This window comes from Siphateles boraxobius, unplaced genomic scaffold (genome assembly GCF_051911475.1).
Source record: "Siphateles boraxobius isolate OS27281-9 unplaced genomic scaffold, OSU_SipBor_1 77, whole genome shotgun sequence".
Taxonomy (NCBI): domain Eukaryota; kingdom Metazoa; phylum Chordata; class Actinopteri; order Cypriniformes; family Leuciscidae; genus Siphateles; species Siphateles boraxobius.
Window position 1 is genome coordinate 15,085,020 of NW_027509205.1, and position 17,356 is coordinate 15,102,375.

Below are 17,356 nucleotides of genomic sequence, written 5' to 3' on the forward strand. Positions count from 1 at the left end.
AAGTGGGGTTGTTCTCAACTAGTCAAGCACTATTAGCAAGAGACTGATACTGAAAAATGTATGAAAAATATAAAAATATAGGTGGGTGAATCTCATATTGTGTTTAGAACATGCGGTGTCCAAATTTCAGCCACAAACTATAAAACAAAAATTATTTAGCTTAAAGAAAATCACTGGTTTTAATATTGTGAGGGATATTTTGACAATTAAGCAAAAAGAGAGAAAAAACAAACAAAAAACATAATTATTTGTACACCACAGTAATATTTGTTGTATTTATTAGGAGTTATTTTTTTTTTTTACTGTCAAAAAAACCCTGAATACATTTAATTCAATTTTCTTTATGAAATACAGAAAAGAAAATATAATTTGTTTCTATTGATTTTGTAGTAAATTGTTACAAGATATATTTTGGTGAAATTCACCCAGGTAACCGATGTCTTTTGAAGCCATTCTCATCTTATAAATGCCCATAAATTGCTAGCAGTGGTTTTAGCCAGAGTCTCTATTCTGTTAAGCATTGCGTGAGAAAAAGTTAATGGAGGATACAAAACAAAACCGCTTGATTCAAGGTCATTTTAATCATTGCAATGACATGGTCACAGACAATACCTCACATCTTTACCATCTTGGTCTGGCTTGCGTCTAGCACTAACCATGGCTACCTTTTCTCATGCAGTGCAATATTTCTCCCCTTTACCCCACCAGCAAGATTAGTAAATCAGTGGTCATATCCAAAAGGAAACAAAAAGAAAGTAAAACATGATCTCTCTTTTTATACTGTAAAATAATTCTCTGGCAAGTTGGAAATTTGTAAAAACTATTCTACTGTATGTAACAAGGATGAAAAAAACTAAAGTGGAGAGGGATGTTAAGCACAATGTTAAAAAAATAAAATAAGACGCACATATATAATGCCCACTGCTGCCGTTCCTCTCCTGTCTGTAAAATAACGTGCATATGCAGCATTAACTGAAGAATCATCAGGGATCAAAGATACAGAAACTAATATCATGCCCAACAGTCATAAAGAGTCATCTGAACAAGCCTTAAAAAAATTATAATCAACAATTAACTCGAGGAACATCAGCGATTTGTGCAACACTGCTTCAGTCAGTTAAAGGTAGGGTGGCATTATTCGATCGAATTTCATTCTGCGATCATGTGAACATCTGTGATCGTGTCAAGATCATACGCTAAACCATTTTCCCACAGGTGACAGTACTGACAACAACGTTCATCATGAATGGATGCAATTTCATAAGCGTCCTTGGAATCTCTGTCTTCGTCTGTGACATAACTTTCCACTTTTTTCAGTGTTGTTTATAAAGCGTGTATTCGTTGAGGCGTGGACTGTACTTCACATGGAGTTCTAGCATATGCAGCTAAAATACTCACAGAATGACATCCAGGCAGTCAACACCAAATAACACTGTATTTAACGCCATCCACTCTCTTTTTGAGCCGTACGGCCTTAGTACATAATTACATTAGACAAAAACTATTTTTTTCTGCCTTTTAAAAAAGCAACAAAACAAACTGATGCAAAGAAAGGTAATAAAATAGAAATTCTATATGTTCTTTGCGAGATTTCATTTTTTGTAAATGGGAAGAGGTTGAAAAAGGCAGCACGCACTCCAGAGACAACAACAGTGAGGGTTTCAAAATTGGTCAGGTGCCTTTTTTCCCTTTTCCCATGATCGTCTCCATTACTCTTCCAAGCAAAGCGATCTTCAGTAAGGTCCAGTAAGTGTGCAGGGAATGGGCTGTGGGCTGAATCTTAAGAAAAACATAAGGGGACTGTTCACACCCCCTTTATCCTTTGTTTTCACTTCAAAATGATGTGATAGCCATCGTTTGTTTCAGCTGAAAATTCAATTAAAATAGTGAAAGTTATAAAACAGAGGTTACCTGGAAACAAAGATATGTTGGTTAAAACTTCTCAGTGCTTGCTCATACCTTTCATTGTGTCCAGGACAAAACACATCTCATCTTGAAAGTTCTGAATCATCTGTTTGAATGAGAAAATAAAGATTAAGTAAAAAAAAAAAAGAGAGAATAAGAGATCCTGCGTGATTAAAGTTGTGATGAAACGGAAGTAGCGACAGATCTTTTCTTCCATATTGTGACGTACATCTGAGTGTAATGGATTATCGGAAAAGAAAGAATGTTTCTATGCAGCGGTTGTTGATTGGATTTTGAGTTGTGCGTGCGGCACTCAAGATGAATGTGAGCTTGCAGTCATTTGAGGAGGGGTGGGGTTTAAGAGAGAGAGAGAGAGAGAGAGAGAGAGAGAGAGAGAGAGAGAGAGAGAGAGAGAGAGAGAGAGGTCTGTTGTTTTCACCTCCAAGATTGACATTTTGATTAAACATTATGAGCTCAAAAAAAGAAACATGGATGGATGAATGTTCATAACAAGGTCTATAACATGCCTTTACAAAATAGTGAATTTCAAAACTTTTTAAACTGTTCCAAACGGACCTCATTTACTTTAAAACACGTTCCTGGTCTTATTGTGCACGTTACAACAATATTGATCCGGTTTTCATTTTTAACCCATCATGCCTTCTTATTTTTCAACCGCATCATCCAAACTTCAGGCTCAATTCTGGTATGTAACACCCACTTTTTAAATTAATAATACAATTTAAAATCAAGTCCTGGCTCCTTTTTCTTGTTCAATTCTGAATATAATTTGGAAATAGATCACATTACAGCAGTAGAGTGGGTTGCAGTAAGGCCATTTTCTTACACTAGAGCTTTTGGCACAAACATTAGTGTGTTTGGTCAACATGAACATTTTGCAAACTTGGGTGCACGGGGTACATGAGCACTCCAGTGTGGCACACATTTGTTATGAAAGCAATCTGCTCTTATTTGTGGAAATGAACTGCTATCGATGATGGATTAATGACGACTGATGCACTGCATGCACAGCAGCAGATTCGCAAGCTCTGCAGAAATGGCCTTTGGCGAGCAGCTCTTGCAATGCATCTTCGGGATCAAACAATCGAAACAAAGCGTGAAAACAGCTTTAATCTTGCCCTCTATTAAGTAGCAATAGGGCTAATGTCAACAGAAAAGTGATCTATGCCATGCTTCTAAAGTGAAGGGAATGTTTCTATATTGAGCGCAGGTTGGTGCGAGGAAAACTAAACAAAAGTGAAGAAAAAGAAAGCCTGTAGAGGCCCTTATTACCTCATCACTGACTAACACATGGATACCAGTGGGTCCCTGTTTGAAGATCTGACTGATCTGGCGTGGAGAGATGCTGAAGAGCTGAGCCAACTTCTCTGTCAGTTCCACAGCTGTTAACTCCTCCAGATAGATAGCATGGTACACTAAGATGGGGGTAAAGAAACATGAGACCCTAATCAACAAATCGCTGCATAGAAAAAAAAAGAGAAAAAAAACTAACACATTCAAATAAGATAGGATACAAGCTATCAAAAATCTGAAATCAATACTGACCCTATATATTTTCTCTGGTTATTTGACCTCATTTACTATGTCCAGGGTTTCTGCAGATATCTTCAAATTAAATGTAATGCCTTTTTTAATGCCATACATGACCCATGACTAATGACGGATAATACAGTGCTGTCAATCGATTAAAAAAAAATTACCTTGATTAATCACACATTTTTTCTCTGATTAATCGCAATTAAAAAAACGTACATTTTTATAGGTTTATAATAGTTTATATATTTTATAATGTAATAATTTCACAGTTAATCTACAAATGAATGTAGAGACACCCCCCCCCACACACACACCTATCTTTATACATTATTTATAGCCATCCAACATTACAATGTAATTGAAAGCTAACAATTTTTTTAAACATTTATTTTTGAAGCGCGCGCTGCTTTTGTGTTGTGTTGTCTGCTTTTAATTTGAGTGAACTTCAAACAATTCTCACATAAACGTATAATAAATTTAACATTTACCTTTGCCCTTCCTGTCTAACAGGTAGGACGTATACAGAAATTGAATAAAGTTATTAAAGTCTGCATGGCATAAATTATAAATTAAATATAGACTAATCCTTAATTAATTAAAGCTACAAAAGTTCTTTAGTCGGGAGCAGTGAGTATTTTCTCTGTTCTCTTTGTTCTTTGATTAACTTTACTGACAGAAAGCTTTATTGGCTGCTGTCCCTTTAAAATCTGCCGCTGCTGACAGAGATGCGGATCTCACACGCGTATCATCCTGATGATTCGCTCACAACTCTTTACGCTCATTTAAGACTTTATTTAACTCATTTAAGACTGCACTTATGTAATGAGGACACTCGACAAAACAGACATTTTGGCATAATTGTGTGTTATATTGTTCGTTCAAGCGCAAAAGAGAACTGTTTTCTGGCACGCTGTCTGTGCACATGATACTGGCGCCCCTCTTTCTGTGCGTCGTGTCTGTGTGTGTGTGTGTGTGCACGTCGGGACATTCAGGCAGTGCGTTCTCTTTTGTTTTGTCGCTCTTGAATGGTTTAAAAGCATTTGCATTAATGAACAGGATCATATAATGTAACGCTTCCACCGCTGTACAAAATGCCTGTGTCACCTCCACATAACAGCAAATTTGCTCCGGCCGCAAGCACTTACCAAACTGGTTACGCGTGTTTATCACACTAGCGTACATATTTTGCGACAGCAAATAAAAATGATCAATTATGAAGCCTATATTCAAATAAATTAAAAATATAAAATTTTCTTCAAAACTATTTAAATTTTTAATGCCTGTAGGATCAAAATGTAATGCTTTTTAATGCCATTTAAGGCCTTAATTTTCGCAGAATCCATTTAATGACCTTTAATGCTTTTTAATGCCCCGCGGAAACCCCGTATGTCCCAGGTCATATTTTGCATAAGTGTACATTATTCTAAAGAAAAAAAGCATTGCAGCCCTTTAAAAAGCTTTCTATTTTTCTGACATAACCAGACCATGCAGGTAAGGAAAAAATGATTACCTAATTCAACAGCCTAACATTTCATTCCAACAATAACTTGATATAAATGAACATTTCGTTTCATCTTTCTTTTTATCTAGTTCTCACCAAAAAAAGTGTTACTAGACCCATCTCCATTCTCATGTTTCTGGTGCTGTTCACGACCCTGTTGGGACTCCTGGCACACATAGATGGTGAGCCGTGGACGGACTACCCTGTACAAGAACATATACATACACGGTTAATATATAATTGTTGGTTCATAATATGTAAACATCAACAGCCCAGGAAAAAGCAAAACATTGAAACTGAACGCAAATACAGAGTACTGTTCAAACGTTTGTAGTACTTTAAAAAAAAAAAAAAGAGAGAGAGAGATTAATGTTTTTATTTAGAAAAGATTTATTACATTAAAAGTGACAGTAAAGACTTTTACATTGTTATGGGAAATGTTCTAGCTCTAATAAATGCAGTTTTTTTTAACTTTCTAGTCATCAAAGAATCCAGGTTTATACAAAAATAGATTAACAGCACAACGTTTCAACATTGATAAAAAAAAAAGGTAATTTAAGATTTTTTATAATATTTCACAATATTACTGTTTTTACTGTATTTCGATTAGTGGTGGGCTGTTATCGGCGTTAACGTGCTGCGTTAACGTGAGACTCTTATCGGGCGATAAAAAAAAATATCGCCGTTAATCTATTCTCAAAATTGGGTTGGGATCATAAAATAGCTTTTTCGAATATCGTTATATTTTTGCGCAATTCCATGTGTAGCCAAGTATATTTGACATAATTGACGCCGCGTCTACTGTCACAGATTGCGCAGCAGGGTATTTTCCTGTCAGGGACACAAGGTGTATACTTTTACATGTTACGTTGGGCGACGTTCCTCTCTTTACTTTATTTTAATGCAATTACATGTTGTTAAATGAGTTTATTCCAAGCGCGCTGTATCTTTTTATGGGCATGAGCGATATGCTCAATTTACAAATGAATCACTCTTTTGAGTTGATTCTTTTCAAAGACTTCATCAAACAAGTTGGCAAATCTGTCTAAATCGGTTTGCGAATCAGTCTGAATGATCTGTTCAGTTCCTCACGCACTGAATCGTCTGAAGCGCATACAATCACACTCGACTCGGATTCGTAACAGGAAGATTTAAGAACATCAAGAGCGTTGGATGAAGTGGCCGTGGATCTACAGTTTAGTCTAGTGAAAGCAAATCTGCAAATGCATTATATTTTTGCCAGCGATAAAGATCTTTATTAGTTGAACATCTTCGTAAGCTGTCTGTGAATGAATGATTCCACAGGACGGTACATTCGATTTCATTTCATTCAGGTTATACATTTTACAACCAAACAGATTATTACGCCACGATAGCACTACTAAAAAGTATGACATTATCCGTTTTTTGGACATATACATTAATTTATAGGCTACAAAAAAAAACGCTTCAGAGCGTCGGCGCACTGTACACAATGGTAGCTTTAGCTTATTTAACCTGTTAACCTTTGCCAGTTTATGAAATGAACACCCGCCATCCCGCGGTAATGTGTGTGTATTGCGCAGGGGCATAGTCACACGAATAGTTTACATTGATTGAAAACTAATTTGTTTTAAAAGGAGGAGGCTATTGCCGGTAAAGGCAGGTTCATATAAAATCATTATGACATATGACATTATTTTTTGATCTAACGAGCATCTGGTTTGGCGATGCAAAAACGGACTGTAGCTACGTCGTGCTTATTGTTGTTTTTTTCTTCTTCTAATTAGCCTACTATGTTAAAAAAAATGACGAAAACATATTACTTGTTCAATTAAAAAACAATTTGTTTGATGATAAATCGCTAAAGATGAAATTGGCCTCCCTTTCTGTCATTGTGAGTGTGCATTTTTTTTTTTTGAACGATATTCGACTTTTGCTCCTCTATTGTCGAATGGCATTTTTTTCAGAAATTCACATCCCTACGCGAGGCGAACTATTCTCAAAGACTTACTTTTAGTCATTATTTGGGTAGCACACATATTCTGAATGCCTTCGGCAGAATTCACATGAGCCATTTTAATCTAGATCAATTCCAAGATTAAAGTGAGATTAATCTAGTTTAAAAAAATGAATCTATGCCCACCTCTAATTTCGATTAACTCTCTGGTGTTGTTCAAGTGTCGGTCAAAAATTACCACAATTAAATTAATGTACTATATTATAGTTCAATGTTTTTTAATTCATATTTTTGAGGATTTCATGGTACCAAATGATATTTATGCAGTAGTTATAATCCATTTATTATCTGTTAACCACTTTTTGAGCATAGACCTGGAAATGAAATTTCCAAATTAAACTGTCATAAATATTGAATGTTTTGGAGCACAGACTAAAGTTTGGTCTCTTTTAAAGAAGACATGTGGCAGATTATTGCTTAAGTGAAAAAAGAAGACAGAAAAGAAAAAAGTGAACTTAAAATTATGAAAGTTTAATTTTAACAATTTTTTTAATGCACAAAAATACTATTTTAAGTTTTTATATGAAATATATATTTTCCAAAACACATTTTACTCTAAAACTTCAAGAAAATCAAAGCCATAAATCTAAACAAGTTGTATTCCAAATTTTACTTAAAATGATCTTTTAGTAAGATTTAGTATGGGCGCAGTACCAAAACGTTCCCACTAGATAAATTTGCTTTCCCATTGAGAGGAGAACAAATGTAACTTTTTTTCCAGGATCATTTAACCTTTTTGAATCATGGCAATGATTTGTGTGTGTGTGTGAGTGTTTCATACCATTCCGACAACGTAAAAAAATAAATAAATAAAAAAGTAATATGTGGTGACCAAAGAGCACCAGAGGGTTAAATAAATGCAGCCTTGTTGACCAAAAGAGTGTAGTGTGCATATAGATGTACACAGATAACAGACACTTACCGCCCTTTGAGAGCGTTAAATAGTCGAATGCCATCAGCAGGTCCACAGATCTGGATGACATCTTCTCGGGTCAGTTTTAGCAGATCGGCACCTGAGGGATGTCAAAGGCCAGTTGACACATTTACACTAGGATTTTTTCATACTATACTAAAGGTAATATGGAATAAAGTGGCATATTACATCTTTCTGAACACATTATAATGAGAGAATGAGATTGGAGAGCATGTGTTATCTGAATGAGAGTAATGTAAAGACCGGTGTGGCACTGTATGGCAGCTGAGTGAGCAAAGCCTGATGTGAGAGCTGTATGGAATGTGATGCACACTTATGTAAGCCCGGTCGTCCCTTTACCCGAGAAGTTTGAGAAGAGACGGCAGAATGGTGAAAAACGGTTTCTATGGAGCCATTGCTGTGCTTCCTGTGGCGTTGCCGTGGGCAACAGATTCTGTTTGTTCGGGGGCAAAGAGAAAGGACAAAATAGGCCTTAGCACACTGACCATAATCTGATCATAATTTGTCTGACTTCAGTGGAGGGATTGTTCAATGGAAAAACAGACACACCCCCTTAAACTGTCTGGCCTTAGTTGAACACACTTCAAATGTTCATCAACAGATTTAGTAACTTAAAATCCTTTGTACACAACCAAGTTTTCCCTTTGGCAAATAAACATTTCAACATTCATATTAGCAAATAAATTCATGTACCTGATTGCTTTCACTGTCTCTTGTAAGTAGGTGGCACGACAACTGTAAGGCAGAACGGTCTCTCAGTTTTAAAATCTCAGATTTGTCTGGAGTGTTATTATCTTGTTATGAGGAAGTATGTGGTGACTAACGGGGCTTATATGTTACGAACTAAACAAAAAAACAATGGGCTAAAACCTCACATAACATCAGCCTATAAACGAATGCAAAAATTATGTAATGTTTGGAGTCATTTTAAAAGTCTACAACAAACAATCAAATCAAACCAATCAATTATTGACTGTACAGATCAACCTGTACAAGTACTTTTACATCCAATTTGGTGCCTGTATATATAATACTGTTCAAAGATTTGGGGTCGGCAAGATTTTTTTTTTTTATGTCTCTTAAGTCTCTTATGTTAACCAAGAATGCATTTATTTCATCAAAAATACAGTAGAAGTTGTAATAATAATTTCTATTTTAATATATTTTAAAATAATTTATTCCTGTGATGCAAAGCTGAAATTTCAGCATCATTGCTCCAGTCTTCAGTGTCACATGGTCCTTCAGAAAACATTTTAATATGCTGATTTGCTGCTCAAGAAACATTTCTTATTATGATCAATGTTGAAAACACTTGTGCTGCTTAAATATTTTGTGGAAAGCATAATACTTTTATGGCAGGATTCATTATTAATGTATTTACCAGCACTTTTGATCAATGTAATGCATCCTTGCTGAATAAATTTAGTAATTTCTTTTTAAAAAAATCTTATTAAGCCCAAACCAAACAGCAGAGTATATATTTTTTTATTATATATAGGGGCTGGGCAATATGACATACTGTGCAACAGTTAAATAACGTCATGTCATGGTTTATCTGTGGCAAGCCTAAAAAATTCCCCACAACTAACAAATAAAAAGGGAAAAAATAATTTTGCATTAGTATTTAATATACTGGATTAAAACGTATTTTACTTGTGTGTATAAATTGTTCATTTATTTATTTATATAAAGTATATTTATAAACAAATACAAAATATATATATATATATATATATATATATATATATATATATATATATATATATATATATATATATATTTTTTTATCAAATTTCCAGCAGAAAAACTAAATGTAACATTTTGGTCATGCTGCCCACCCCTATGCTGTATTATATAGTTCTATGATACATCCTATGAAATGTGCTAATAAACATGCAAAAGCAACAAAAAAGCATTTTACAGGACTGATAATAGCAGCTGCAACAATATGAATGAAAACAAAGGGTTTTTTGTGCACTATTGCAGTTCTCTTGACATTATTAAATGTACATGGAAGCATGGAGCATGCCACACACACACACACACACACACACATACACACACGAAGAGATGCTATTGACCGTTCCATTCCGAATAATTGTTCAATCATAATATATCATTCAAATGAGAGCATGTAGTATGCAGTGCAGAAATGTTGTAAGAGAAGAAACACAAGAGAACACTGGGATGATTTAAGCAAAGACTAAGTCTCAGTCAAAGTGCTACGCAGTTTGCCTATCATATCTCAATGAACATATATGGACAGAAACATTTAATGAATGTTACATTATGCCATTGAGAGCAGTGGATCTCACATATGAGAGAAGATGAGTGAAGAGAAAAGATACACACTCACATCTGCTAACTGTACGACAGGCTCTGGCTGGTGATTGGGCGAACCATTTCTGCAAGACAAAACCATAAGCCATTAGATGGCCACACATGAGAGTAAATCAATGCATGTTATTCCAAGGAAGACAAATGTCTCCTTAGCCTTTTAACAATATATAATATATTGTTCTTTTTTTTATTCAGTATCCTTTTTTGCTCAGTTATGTCATATTACTGAAGTAAAATGGTTTATTAGCCATGCATTTTCTATGCAAGTGTTGTCTAAATTGACTAAGGAATATTTATAAAGCTTTATAAAATGACGGTCAATGTTCCCTACCCTTCATTCACAGAAAAGCTGTTGTGGGAGCTATTGAAACCTGGTGATGGGGAGTTGCTGACATATGTAGCCTCAGGCCATGGAGAGCACTGGATATACACAACAAAACAAAAAAACAATATCATGAAAATATTCAACAAGAAAGGGATAAAGGAAATGGGTATAAATATGTACAATAAACAGATGAATAACTATCTTATTAGATAACATGGGGCCCCTTTTTTCTTTGGAGACATTTGCAGTTAGAAAAAGGTAATGAATTTCAATAAGTTATGGCAATACTCAGCACATCACAAAATGTTAAAAAACTGCAATAACATTGTTTGGTGATTCCCACCACCCTTCCGAACTGCCTTATTTCTTCGTGGCAAAAATTCGACAAGGTGCTGGAAACATTCCTCAGAGATTTTGGCCCATATTGACATGATAGAATCACGTAGTTGCTGCAGATTTGTCAAGATTTGTCCCATTCCACCACATCCCGAAGGTGCGCTGTTGGATTGAGATCTGGTGATAGTGGAGGCCATTTGAGTATAGTGAACTTATTGTTAGGGTTAAGAAACCAGTTTGAGATGATTTGAGCTTTGTGATATGGCGTGTGTTGAGAGAACAGCGCGAGGCCGGTGGCGTGATTGATGATAAGTGACACCTGCACGCTGCACCGGTCATGTGTCTCTTTCAGAGGAGCTACGGACGGATAATAGGAGGAGCGACGACAGATGACCAGGCCTGGACTTTTATGTGTGTTTGGCAGTCGTCCGTAAGGGGCCGCCGCCTTTACTTCCGTTTTGTTGTTTGTTTATTTTATGATTATTAAAGTTTGTTAAATGTTCCGGGTTCCCGCCTCCTTCTTCCGATAACAACATACTTCATTACAGCCAGTTATCCTGCTGACAGTAACCATCAGAAGGATGGGTATACACTGTGGTCATAAATGGATGGGCATGGTCGGCAACAATACTCAAGAAAATATCCCCCACACCATTACACCACCAGCATCAGCCTGAACCCTTGATACAAGGCTACAAGGCATGATAAATCCATGCTTTTGGTGTTTACACCAAATTCTGACTCTAGCATCTGAATATCGCAGTAGAAATTGAGACTCATCAGACCAGGCAATATATTTCCAATCTCCTATTGTCCGATTTTGGTGAGCCCGTGCGAATTGTAGCCTCAGTTTTCTGTTCTTATCTGACAGGAACAGGATCTGCCCATCTCGGTTGTAACGAGTGGATATCTGAGTTACTTGCTGAGTCCCAATTTGCGTACTGTCCATTATAAATAGTATTCGAAATTAGAATTTGTGTGTCCCAAAATCGTAGTTTGTTGAAATGAGTTTTCCAAGGAGACCCTGATGGTCTACTTTTTCCGATTGAGAATCCAATCCATGCACACTCTAATGTCTTATATTGCTCAAAACACATTGCGCGTTGGGCAAGGTTTCGATTAGAACTACAAACACAAATAAAAAGTGTAAAAAAAACACAAACATGGCAAATATGTGAGTCCGACGGTTAAGTAGAGAGGTTTAGATAAAGGGGTTTGAGTGATTAACAATCAGTATCTAACCTGACGAAAATATATTTATTCAATGTTATCCACATTATATTTCATCTGCAACAGCATCTTGAGCTTTTGTAAAGATACGTTTGGTCAGTAACTTTTAAATGCATCATTATGTAAATTGCAAACACATGAGGATGAATGTGGAGGATTTTAAGTGTGACACGATGATTGACAGGGCAGTTTAAACAGTGACAGGATGCCTGGCTGTAACTAAGCGTCAGAGCTGTCTGTTAAAGACGCAATTATGACGCAGTATTGTGTCCCAAAGCTTGCCTACTCTTATGCTACACACTTAAAAGTGTGTACTTTTTCTTCACAAAAACAGTACGAACTAGTCTGGCCATTCTCCTCCAATCTCTGGCATAAACAAGTCATTTTCATGTGATCGATTGGCTGATTATATATTTGCATTAATGAGCAGTAGAATAGGTATACCTAATTAAATTGAGTGTATTAATTTATCTCCAGCTATTAGATACAAATTCAATAATTACTTTCATTAATATATATAATTAAACAATTATTGTAATATTATAAAAATATTAAATTAAAATCTGTAATATTAGAGAGACAAATTTATTTAAATTTAAATATTCATGAAAACCCATGCTTTCCAAGACAGCTGATACACACCTCAGTGAGAATTGTTGTTTCATATGAAGGCTGGTATTTCTCCTTTTCCTGCGGTGCTCGTTTCTCCATTTTTTCTCTGTCTGTTTTCTGCTTTCTGTCAGCACCTTTAGGCTAAACACAAAAAATATCAAGTATTTGCATTGAATTAAGGAAGATCCTGTTTCGGTAGTAAGGTTACACAAAAATGATGCTGCACTGATGTCACATTGTACATTTTTATCAGCGCAGGCCTCAGCCCACCTTAAAAACTTTTATTTGGCAGCTGGCGGAGTGCTGGTGCTCAGTGTACTCCCCGGCCTCGTTCTCCTTGAAAGTGTCGATTTGAACACGGAACGGCACTCCCTTCTCTCCTCCATGCTTACGCATGGTGAACTCTGTGCTGATACAATGGACCTAAACAAGCAGGAAAACAATGAGTAACAGTGAATAATATTTAAAAAACATATTTGAAAATTGTCAAAAAATAAAAAAATTCCACAGCATTCAATTAAAGTCAATGGGATGCAGTGTTGCTTTGGACCATACAAACTTCCATTGTACGGATAAAAACTGATGAAAGATTCCTCAAAATATCTACTTTTGTCTTCCACAGAAAGAAAGTCAGTCATGTAGGTTTGGAATGCCATGAGGGTGAGTAAATGATGACAGAATTTTAATTTTTTAAGTGAACTATCCCTTTAAGATGGTTAAAGTCCATCCTAATAAGGAAGTCTTAAATAAATTGGCATTGGCAAAGTATATAGATTGTGTATGGATGGCTAAATAAAATTTAAAAAAAACAAAGATCAAACCTCATCTTTGTATTTTTATGGCTCCACTGACAGTGTCTGGGAGAGTTGTTTTTGAGGTCAGCAAAAGCGGTCTATGATACCTGAATAAACACAGAGGTCCTTTTCGAGGGGTCCCAGAGGAACTCCACAGTGTTGAGCTGTGTAGGGTTTGCCCTGGGATCGACCACCCCTACCGACATTGGGATATCTGTGGATTTCAGTGCAAGCATGCTATTAATGTATAATAAATTCCTACATATCCACAACATTGATATATTGGTAGCTAATTTATATTTGAGTGACTATTACTCACAATCTGTTTTATTATTATCTTACTGGGAAGTGGTTATAATCTGATCTTTCACTTTCTGTGAAGTCATCGGTTACAGTATTATTTACCTAAATCAAGGATTCTGTCTCCCGGTCTATTCCAGCGCCAGCCCTCTAGCTGCTGGTGTTCAGTGTACTGAAGCCGGCGGTCGTGAAACACGACACGGATAATACTCTGCAGGGAGTAACCACAAGAAAAATAACAGTTGAGATCAACCACAGATAGTCACAAGAAACACATATGATTCATCTTCTGATATAATACAGGTGAGATTAACCTGAACACTTAAAGGATTTTCAACAGCTAATGAGATCCAGCCTTGATGCGAGTATAATCCTGTATGTGGGAAGCATGAATTATGGGGGATAAGAAAGAACAGACAGCAAATCCTTACCTTTACCATTTTCCCATTGATCTCAGGAAGCTCTCCCATTTTCCGATTGTCCAGCATTCGAATCTCATAAGACTGTCCTGCAGCCGGTGGGAAATTTTTTTATTACAATACCAGTAAAACCAGTTTACATCTAGCTACTCTGCTTCATGCTTCCCTCTGTACAATAAAGATTTGAATGGTTTATGGAAACATTGGATCATAATTTAAAGTTGGAAGCTCTTACATATCATGCATGAAAGAAATAACAAATAAATAATTTGACTTAAACAGAACAGTTTTTTTCATACAATGAAAGGATGAAAATTGGGATGGATGCTGCGTTATCAAAGATTACTAAATACTGTAACAAATGTATTGCTTATTGCTTGTATATGCTTTAACTAACATTAAATAATGGACCTTACTGTAAAGTGTTACCAAAACAAAAATCTTACTGACCCCAAATCTTTCAACAGTAATGTATTTTCCAAGTCTCCAGAGGAACTAACTCTTTAATCTTTTAATTGGTCTGTTTTAATAAACTATTTAGAATTTTCTAAGTTCTGTGTATTAACAGATTTATATTGACAACCTAAAGCTATTTCAAACATATTAGAATTGAAGGAAAGTTCAGACATTCTTCAGCCAGTGTTGCTGAACAGACCTTGATTGAGGTAGGTGAGTGTCTCATCATGTAGCTTGACAGCAGGAGAGGTGGCGGCACACAGTACGTACTGGAAGGGAAGGATCTTATTGTCGCTTTCTGGAGGTAAATTTGACTCCTCCTGCTTAAAGATGGGGAGAGCTAGCACATCACTAGAAAACAGCAAGAGAAAGGGGGAAAAAAATTAAAAATTAATATATTTGGACATTTCAGACAAGCCCAAGAAGCACATTTCTAATGCTATTCAAAAAACATCTAAGAGCAAATCATCACAGATGGCAGAGCAGGACTGGAACATGTGGTTTATAGTAGACAGCTATTTCGTTACCTGGAGACCAGATCATGAGGCTAGACAGTGAATATTTCTCCCTCTCAACAGGGCAATCCATTTGACTTTAACCATTTAAATCAGAGAAAAAATGATACTTTTATATTACATGCGATTTGCCAGTTTGTCTCTCCATGGTAAAAAAACACAAAAAATAAAACACTTGAAACCCCAAATGTGGGATTAAAAACACCTCATCAAAGCATACACATGATAACCTCGCCACAAATAGACCAGTAGTTTTCTAAATGGTTAATTTTCTGCACATCAGTCATGTAAGAGAACACAAGATATTTATAGACCTTTATAGAAGGTCAGACGTATTCATCATGACATTTTAAACAGCCCGGAGTGACATTTGAACAGCAAAAGTTTTTGGAATAGACATAGTAGGCAAGTAAAATAGATTAAACAACACTCCTGAATAAGATAAAAACACATATGAGCTGAGTACAGTATTTTAAACAGCTTCGATTCAACAAAAATTACATTTATCAAACCATACAGGTCTCAGGAGGACACACCAAAAACAATCTAAGCATTCCTAAACAAACTCACCTCATGCTGTATGCACCAGCTCCAAGTTCTTGCCCGATCCCTGACAGACTGGCATCAAAGTCCTGGACCAGACCAGACTCAATCACCTCATCGGCCAGAGGTAGTTTTAGAGCCCAAGCCATGACTTTAGACCTCCAATTCAAGTGAACTAAGGAACAAATGAATCACAGTCCTGACAGTCTCCCTTTGGGTTTAGGGATGATCGCAGACGCCTGTGTAAAGAAACAGACGGGGGAAATGGATTACGTGGGTCATATATTCAGTTTTACTATATGGTAAAAATATATATATATATATATATATATATATATATTCATTCTGAACTGAAAAATAAGTTGTTTTCAAGTTCAATAAAACTCTTTGCAGTATTATTTATTATTACTAGATCAAATATAACGTTACAGACATAACATTGCAGCACAAATCGCTAAAATGACTAAATTCAAAAGTATTAACAAACCCTACATATGACGAACACATTTATTACATTAAACAAGACAGTTGGCGGGGGGGAAAACTTATCGTTTAAAGATATCGTTAAAAAATTTTTGCTTTATAATATATGGTATTGTAAGCGTGTGAATTACCTCTGACAGCAGTCAGATAAAAAATGTAGTAAAGCTCATCGTTTCACGCCATTTTCCCACCCATCGTCGTTCTTTTGGCAAGACAACTTCGTTTTGCTAGAAAGAAGACAGATTAATTTTTTTCAACGGTCGCTCTAAAAAGTGACGACGCTGCGAACAATTCGAAGATAATTTTTCAGGTTGAGTTTTGCTTGAATAAAACTCTTATGTATAATATAACATGTTTGTTTATCTCTTCTACTCTGTAGAAATTGTCGTAATATCCTATGGTAATATCCGCAGTACTCTCCCTCACTAACGGCTGGAACATCAAACGGCTCAAGAGCATTAGCGGCCTCAATCGCCCTGGAGGCGCATTGCAACTTGACCTTTCTCAGCGTATTTTTCTAATCGAAATTTATAATGAAGGAATAAAGCGCAAACACGAAACAAAAAACTTAATAAAGTAATATTTAAAAAGTAGATAGACTTTATTCACAGCAAGGACATTTTTGATTTGACATACATCTCTTCAGTGTGTCGTACTCTTATTTAAATTGTTTATGGTTACTGACCAAACACTGCTAAATATCTTTCCAAGATATTTCAGTAGAGAAAAAACTCCAGACAAACTGTGTGAAATAATAAGTGATATGAGCTTATACAGCCATTGAAAATCCCTCACAACCTCGCTTTCACACCTGTGATAGCACACTTCTATTTGATGTGATATTTACATCTGGAAGACGTATTTTTAAGAGTGTTTGCTCATCTGCAATACGTCTATAGGACGTTTCCTGTCAGATGTAAAATAGACGTTTAGAAGATGTCTTCAAGATGTAATGATTTAGAATGCATGTTAAACTGACATCTTCTAAACTTCTATTTGACATCTGACAGGAAACGTCCTATAGACGTATTTCAGATGAGCAAACACTCTTAAAAATACGTCTTCCAGATGTAAATATCACATCAAATAGAAGTGCTATGATGCTGC

At 35.8% G+C, this 17,356-nt stretch overlaps 1 protein-coding gene across 3 annotated transcripts; it reads right to left on the reverse strand.

The window, feature by feature from the left end:
- Positions 1 to 562: 562 nt before the first annotated feature.
- tfcp2 (transcription factor CP2) lies at positions 563 to 16,700 on the reverse strand. 3 transcript variants are annotated; one of them, XM_077218353.1, is made up of 17 exons: positions 16,381 to 16,700; positions 15,794 to 16,005; positions 14,908 to 15,059; positions 14,265 to 14,341; positions 13,939 to 14,044; positions 13,641 to 13,747; positions 13,010 to 13,162; positions 12,770 to 12,880; positions 10,568 to 10,656; positions 10,253 to 10,301; positions 8,590 to 8,631; positions 8,236 to 8,329; positions 7,885 to 7,975; positions 5,060 to 5,166; positions 3,199 to 3,341; positions 1,960 to 2,011; positions 563 to 1,866 (listed from the first exon to the last, which is right to left on the reverse strand). In XM_077218353.1, the coding sequence occupies exons 2-17, from the start codon at positions 15,913 to 15,915 to the stop codon at positions 1,829 to 1,831; spliced, it is 1,533 nt and encodes a 510-aa protein (XP_077074468.1). In that variant the 5' UTR covers positions 15,916 to 16,005; positions 16,381 to 16,700; the 3' UTR covers positions 563 to 1,828. The 3 variants fall into 3 exon arrangements, with proteins under 3 accessions (XP_077074468.1, XP_077074470.1, XP_077074469.1); XM_077218355.1 differs by lacking the exon at positions 8,590 to 8,631 and having other exon boundaries at positions 16,381 to 16,691; XM_077218354.1 differs by lacking the exon at positions 16,381 to 16,700 and having other exon boundaries at positions 15,794 to 16,006.
- Between the last annotated feature and the right edge of the window lie 656 nt (positions 16,701 to 17,356).